Source organism: Triticum dicoccoides, chromosome 4B (assembly GCF_002162155.2).
Source record: "Triticum dicoccoides isolate Atlit2015 ecotype Zavitan chromosome 4B, WEW_v2.0, whole genome shotgun sequence".
Lineage (NCBI taxonomy): Eukaryota > Viridiplantae > Streptophyta > Magnoliopsida > Poales > Poaceae > Triticum > Triticum dicoccoides.
Window position 1 is genome coordinate 11352280 of NC_041387.1, and position 7593 is coordinate 11359872.

General features: G+C 50.7%; 2 protein-coding genes across 2 annotated transcripts; one reads left to right on the forward strand and one right to left on the reverse strand.

Annotated features, from left to right (window-relative positions):
- Window positions 1-727: 727 nt before the first annotated feature.
- On the forward strand, window positions 728-2851 carry LOC119293185 (LOB domain-containing protein 4-like). The gene is made up of 2 exons (XM_037571734.1): window positions 728-1049; window positions 2144-2851. The coding sequence occupies exons 1-2, from the start codon at window positions 873-875 to the stop codon at window positions 2486-2488; spliced, it is 522 nt and encodes a 173-aa protein (XP_037427631.1). The 5' UTR covers window positions 728-872; the 3' UTR covers window positions 2489-2851.
- A 230-nt stretch (window positions 2852-3081) lies between these two features.
- Window positions 3082-6011, reverse strand: LOC119294569 (uncharacterized protein At4g15545-like). Its single transcript, XM_037572772.1, has 9 exons — window positions 5525-6011; window positions 5348-5416; window positions 4540-4593; window positions 4363-4429; window positions 4196-4267; window positions 3847-4101; window positions 3705-3750; window positions 3543-3621; window positions 3082-3443 (listed from the first exon to the last, which is right to left on the reverse strand). The coding sequence occupies exons 1-9, from the start codon at window positions 5816-5818 to the stop codon at window positions 3351-3353; spliced, it is 1029 nt and encodes a 342-aa protein (XP_037428669.1). The 5' UTR covers window positions 5819-6011; the 3' UTR covers window positions 3082-3350.
- Window positions 6012-7593: the final 1582 nt, after the last annotated feature.

Here is a 7593-nt window from a genome sequence, read left to right on the forward strand (position 1 = left end):
GCTCCGGCCGGCGTCTGCCGCAGACACGGCAGTTTGTTCGTCGCCGTCCTGTCCTTTCTTTCTGCATGCACTGTTGTCTCGTGCGAGCTGCGGGAGCCATGGCAATGGAAGCTCGAGTTTTTCAGCGCCGAACAAACTGGTGTCTGTTCGTTCATTTACGACGACGACGATGATGATGGTAATTGTTTTTAAAGCTCGTGATGGCGAGACCGACATTGATGGATGGGTGGCTTCCTTCCTTCACCAGCAAGCAAGCAAGCGAGCAAGGAAGGCGGGCGTACCATGTGTACAATGTGTGTGTGTAGGGGAGGGCAAAAGGAGCCGGAGAGGGGCCAAGGCTGGATTAGGCATCAGTGGTGTCTCCCAAAGGGCGGAGCAACAAAGGCACGGGCTAATCAAGTGGGCATGGCCATGGCTTCACGCACCCCCGAGCAACAATGACGCATCTTGTCCGTCCGTCCGTCCATCACCCATTGACCAAACCGAACTGGGGCAGCAGCAGCACCGCAGGCAGCAGAGGTAAAACCGAGTAAAAGTTGCTGGCTTCCAGCGAGTGTTACCACCACTGTCTGCTGACCGCCGGTAGGTAGTAATCCGGCGGGCCACTCGATCATGGGACGATCGCGGTATAATTCAGCCGCCAACACAACACAGACAGACAGACACAATCGATCGATGGATCTCTGTCTCCCCACCTTTTCCTTCCTCACAGTCAGCCTCTGTGCTCCTGTGTGCCTCCTCGACCTTTTCCTTCCTCACAGAGGACCCTATAGCCAAGGCGAGGCGGCATTATATTGCATTCCACCTACGTGCCGGTGCACTTGCTCTCGTCTCCTCTCCGAATTTGGCGGAGGAAGAAGCGGCGAGGCGGCATGAAGGAGGTGGCGGCGGGCGGCGCGGGGGTGTCCCCGTGCGCGGCGTGCAAGCTGCTGCGGCGGCGGTGCTCGCCGGGGTGCGTGTTCGCGCCCTACTTCCCCTCCGGCGAGCCGCACCGCTTCGCCAGCGTGCACAAGGTCTTCGGCGCCAGCAACATCAGCAAGCTCCTCCAGGTCCGTCCCAGCACCGCTTATGCGACGTTATTATGCCAAAAATAGCACGCTTCTTTGCATGCATAATTACCAAGTTTCTCATAGTGGCAGCGGCCATGCCCCATGCCACAAGAGACAAGGAGAACGAGAGAGAGAGATCGTCTTTGTTTCTTTATTAGTTACTGATTAGAGAGAGATTCTCGGCGTGTGCTGTGCTGTGCGATCACAAACAAGAAGATCCTTCCTCTCTCGTTCGTTAGAAAAAAATAATAGAGACCATCACCATGCGCTGTCAAACTCTAATCTAATCGCAACAAGAGGTCTCATACCGATATTTGACACACACACAAAAAAAAAAGATTGCTCTTACGCTTGCTTGCTTAGCTGCAGTCCATGTGGTGTAGAGTTTTCACATTTGCACTTTCTTTTGCTATGCTATGCTATGGTTGACGACGCCATCCATATTTACCATCAAGCTTCCCTTCTTCAAAAAGAAAAAAAGACATTCATCAAGCATGGGCAGCAACGTCCTACTCCCTCCGTCTCATAATGTAATATTGGTGTCAAAAAACGTCTTACATTATGGGATGAGTACTTTTACTGTTCACAGGGGAACCTGTCCCTGAAGCAACCCTACATGTGCAGTGCAGTCAATTTAAACTTTTTTTTCGATAAAGGTGGTCAAATTAGACTAGATTGATTGCCCAAAGGCATGCCTAGTTACTGTTATGAGATTTTTTTTCCATACTTCCCATCACTGATGCTCCCATAGACATGCTTACTTACTACTAGGTTCTTACTAAATCGACAAAGTTTTGTTGGACATGTCTCCAAATGAAAGCTTCTCCCTCCCATGTGATAATCCATCCCAGCAGTCAGTAAATCAGTGGCGTACGGCCTAGCTCTCCCTCGGCAGTCAGCCCATCTTCAGACGACCACTGCACATGCCTCCCATCTCAACAGAAAATTCAGAAAACTTTCGGCCGCACCAACTTACTAGGGTCATATCGTTCATGTGTACTCCCTCCGTTGCAAAATAGATGACCCAACTTACTAGCTGGGACTCTTTTTACTTCCGTCTGAAACTAACCATGATGTGTGTGTGCAACCTGCAGGAGATTCCGGCGGAGCACCGGGGCGACGCGGTGAGCAGCCTGGTGTACGAGGCGAACGCGCGCGTGCGGGACCCCATCTACGGCTGCGTCGGCGCCATCACGTCGCTGCAGCGGCAGGTGGAGTCGCTGCAGACGCAGCTCGCGCTCGCGCAGGCTGAGATGGTCAGGCTCAGGATGGCCGACGCCTACGGCGGCACCGCACGCCGCGGCGGCGGAAGCACCGCCAGCGGCTCGCCGTCCTCCATGTCGTCGCCGACCAAGACGGCGGACCGCCATGACATGGCTGTGGATCAGTCCGGCGTCATGGAGCTGGAGCTGGAGTGCTCCAGGTTCTGGTCATTCTGAAGGCTGGGCGACAAGCTATATTATTACTTAGGCTGATGATTTAGTGCGTGATCAGGTGATGGTTTGGTATATATAGAAGCATTAGTATTTAAAAGTAGACTACGGTGACACCGGGAGGAAGGTGAGGGCAGAGTGAAAGCCCTTCTTCTCTCCTCTCCTATATACGCCTCCAGCAAGTCCGCGGATTTTTGGCTGTGCTTTTGTTGACAAGGGTGGAAGAAACACTCCTACAGGCTACAGACATTTTGGTATTTTGGTGTGTGCTTTGTGCTACCCCATTGCAAGAACATTGCTGCCCTTTGAATTCTATCTAGTTGGACAGTCGGACTCCGCAACAGAAATGCAGGTTGTCATGTTTATGCCCGTCTTGTCTCGACTGTTTCTTATCAGATGATGAGCATTGCAGCTGAAATTTTTAAATATCCATTAGTTTTCTGTGATTTTACAATGCTGTGTTTTTAGTTCAAGTTATTGCATCTCTATCTGGTAGATATCAGATAACCATATATTGCATGCAGCTCAAGTTATCAGAAGGCATGAAACAGCTTCGAGTTGTTTTTTGCTACAATGCTGGCTCCCGAGAACGAACGATCTGAAGAAACAAAGCTGAGAACCAAATTTTTACCAGATTACAACTTGTAAACCGCTTTAGTTCAGGCAGATCCAACCATTTCATGATCTAATGGTCCAAAATTGCAATTGAGCATTGCATACCACTCTAGGCGACATAAGTTATCCGGCGCGGTATCTTCCTACGGTCTGCAACCCCAACAAATTAAAATACTTGTTACCACACAGCTCTCTCGGCGCATAGGTCATGGAACTGCTTAATTTGGTAGGAAGCCTTCGTGAGTCCTACGCCCTACGGCAAGCTGCGGTTTAGTAAGCCTTGGAAAGAGAGGTATAGGTCTTTGCTGTCTGGACCAAATATTTCTTCAGCCTTCTTGAGGGTTTCCTGGTTCGCATGTAAATATGGTAAGTTATTTATTTATCGAGGCTCATGGCACAACACAGACTCAATTCATGAATTAGCAAAAAGATGCAGACGGCCAACCTCTCGTGACTGCTTATGAGCATTCAGCTCCTTGATGTTCGCTAAAAACGCTCCAAACTGTTCGTATGATAGACGGCTCCTGAAAAATCGGTATGCTTTAGGGATTTTGATACACCCATCTTGGCTGATGTTGAAGATGTAAAGAGTAGGGGATCAACTGACCTGGCCTGACGGAAAAATTCTTTTCCATCAATACGAGGAGTGCGACCTGAAAACCCAAGCATCAACCATATTAACGATATCATGTTGCACACAATCATTTAAAAAGGCACAACATATCTTCAAAGTTCAGAATAAATGAAACCTGGGTTGGGACGTCCCCTTGGAGGTGAGTTAGCTGCAGACGACTGCTTGCTTGAATACCATGGTGTCATTGACATGTGTCCTTCGATTCGAGTTCTTGAAGGCGAGGTAGCTCCAGATACCAACTTTGGTGTTGCGGTGGTGGACATTCCTCTTGGAGAAGCAGAGGTGGACATTATATTTGGTGTGGCTTCTGGCGTAAGGCGTTGGTTGATGTGTGGGGAGAGGGCATACTTTTGGACTGGAGTCCTTGCCGCTGTATACCAAATAGATAGGCCAAAATGCAGAGGATTAAATCATGGACGGCTTGAGAACATCGAAGTAGTCGATCAATAGGAAGTTAAGAAGACCTTCTCTTGTTGTGCTTCCAAGATCCCCAGACCCATTCAACAAATTTGCTGCAGTGTGGCTGATAGATCCATCTTCAATATTCAAAGATAATAGCAGTCAGGGATTAGTGTCAAAGTATTTCCGGTGATACATAGAAGATAGAACAGAAAAGGTCTTCGGGATAAACCTCCACAGGACGATGTTTTAGATGATACTGACTGATCACATGTTGTAATGTCAACAGTTTCTTGGGGCTGCTTGGAAAGAGTCAGCAGAGAATCAAGGGGAAACTGTCAAACATTGCCATAGACTAGCAAGAAATAACATATACAAACAGAGATTGGATAATAATGTGATTACACACCGATGTACTATCATCGCGGAGTGACTGCATCAGATGCCTCTTGAACGACTCCAGCTGATAATAGAGCAAATAGTTCAGAATGTTGTCGAATAAAAAAAGTTGAAGGAGAAAGGATTCCATAGAACTGAGAAGCAATCATCTGACTTGTTCCTTAGATAGCTTAACAAAGAGTGCCTCTCCTTTCATTTGTCATGGAAATTTAGAGAAATGCACACATTTGTTCAGTCCTTGCATGCATTTTTGCAAGGCTTGCAAGGCTTTCCTAATTCTGGCACGCCACAATGCCAATGAACATAGTTGCTGACTAGATTGATCGTATTTCACTTTCATCAGAATAAATGCAGTTGATTACCTTCCTACAATCCCTTGATTTGCTATCATTGTTTGCACATGGCATTAAATATATGAAGAATTCCATTTTTCTGTCAAACCTCGTAATGATACCATGAGTGCTTTAGGCCGCCCACAAGAAATGTTTTAGGATACCGCCATACAATTACAACCTATCTTTGCTCAATGGGCACAAAATATCTCTCATTTGTAGCCAGCCGAAGTTAGAATTCACTCTTCCCTGGTACTACTACCAAGATTAGTGTACTGAATAGCCCAGATTGGTGAATGAGTTTCAGACACATAATCGCAGTGAGCTACTACATCACTAAGTCATTCACCACTAAACCAATCACATGACCAGAGATTTCAGCTGCACCACCTGTCCCAACCTCCCTCCCAGGGCCGCACATCACTACATAGACCAACATCTACCGCAAGGATAGCGAGAAGAAAAAGGATGCGAGGAGGGGGCAACCTTGTGCAGGTCGCGCGCCTGCTTCTTGGAGGTCTGCGCGAGCGAGTCCCGCTCCTTGCTCAGCTGAATCTGCACCCACACGCAAAGGCAAAGCAACAAAAGCCTCGTCAGCCAACGGAGGCGGAAGCGGAACCAGACGAGAGAGCGGAGGAGGACGGGAATCAGAAGCCCACTGACATTGTCCTCGAGCGCGGCGCGGAGCCTGGCGTTGGTCTCCTGGAGCGCGCGGTCGAGCAGCGCGACGCGGTCCCGCAGCTCGGCGTTCTCCCGGTCCCGCTCGGCGGCGCCCTCCCTGAGCCGCGCCGCCTCGCGCTCGAGCCCGGTGACCCGGCCGGCGACGGCCAGCGCGGTGATGCGGCGCGCCAGATCCAGCTGCTCGTAGGGGTCCCGCGGCAGCACCGCCAGCACGCCGTCCGGCAGCGCGAACTCCGAGACCCCCAGCCCCGCCGCCGCGCCCTCCGCCGGTGGCATCGCCGCGGGTAGACGAGACGAGATCTCGGCCGCTTCGGAGGGGATGGGAGGGAGAGCTGGCTGAAAGGGACCACTGCCTGCCGCCTCGCCGCTGCGCGTGGAAAAGTTTCGATTTTTGAAATCGGTGGGAGGGGGGGACTCGGCTCGGCGGCGGAAGCGAGGTTTCGAATTGTTTTGGGGTGGGCACGGTCCTCTGTTTGTTTGCGTTTGGGTGGACGGACGCCCACCCCGAGAAATAGCAACTGACTGTTTGTTTTTGTCCAAAAAATTACGGCGGAACTCTCGTATGAAATATCTCGTTCATGCTAGAGTTCCGCCGTACGAAACGAGGACACTTTCGGCGAAATCTCATTTCATACCGAAGCATGAGACTTCGATATGAAACACGGCAGAATAGCGTTTTTCTCCGGCTCAAGAAGGGAGTTTTCTCGTTTGAAGCTCGAGAAAATGGCCTCCATGCTAGTGCTACCCTCTCCCCCGCAGCTGATTTAAACTTTGTCTACTTTCAGAAAGGATTCATGCCCTAGGTGTTGAAACTGAGATTCGCACAAGGCCTTCCAAAACCCTTTCTTGTGGGCGTGATTTTCGCAAATTAACCAGACGGCTGTGTTACTTCCACGGCTTCAGTGGAAAAATATTCTTCCTTTGCACTGGTTTAAACTCCATTTTTTTTAACGGAGCTACGGCGTAGCCTGAACCATTTTCATTATCATAGTTAAGACAGAGATACAAACACAACAGCTACACAGGTGTAGCACACAACAGACACAAGAAGGAACAAGGGACAACAAAGAAGAACCAGGAAACAAGCTACGACAAGTAGCTGACACCAAGAACTTAGCACCCATCACCACTAGGCTAATCGAGAAAAGCAGGAGCTAGCTTTGATGGAACAGTCGAAAGGAGATTCGTTGCCGAGAAGACAAAGAGAAGAAGCCACCCGCTGCCCTGCGATCACTCACACCTTGAAGAGCTAGGAAGTCACAGTCGCCATCGAAGGGCATCCCATTGCCTAGCCACGTCGCGACAGAAAGAGCCACTGACCGTGCCAAAGGGCAATGCTCCGCCGAGACAGCCCCTGCACCTCCTCTAGGACACACCATGGCCACCATCACAAATAGATGGAGCCAGAGCACTATGCAAAGCAACAAAACCTCACGCGCCGTCGAAGGGCACCGAACACCGAGACATCATCGTCGCCATGAGCCCCCATGAGAGGTCAACCAACAGCACCAGGATGACCAAGGCCCAGTCGCCGCCACAGACCACTTCCACCGCCACCACCGAGCATTCCAACCACCCAACAACCTCTGCCTACCCAGACATCGAGCAACCAACGGCGAATTCCGTGGCTCCAAAAAACAACGCCCCCAAGGGGGAGAATGGCATCGAGATGCCATCGTTGTCCGAACCAATAAAGGATCTAAGGCTTTCGCCCGGAGCACACGAATGAGCAGGTGGCAGCAGCTCCCCAATGACCCTTCAAGAAGGGAAACGGCGCCTAAAGGCGTCGCCGTCATCGTTGCCGCACAAGGCTTTCTCCTGAAGCATCCCCAACCTGGTCGTCTCCGCAGATGCCAACGCTTGATTCCAGCAACACAAGACCACCCCATCCCTATGCTTGTCATGGCGAGCATCCCCGCCAGGTCCAGCAAGAAGCTCCGAAGACACGGCCGCTCACCTCGAGCATCCGTACAAAAAGGAGTTAGAGCAACCTGGGCTGCCATCAGCACCAAACCTCCCACCACCACCACCGCCACATCCTGCCCCGCCGG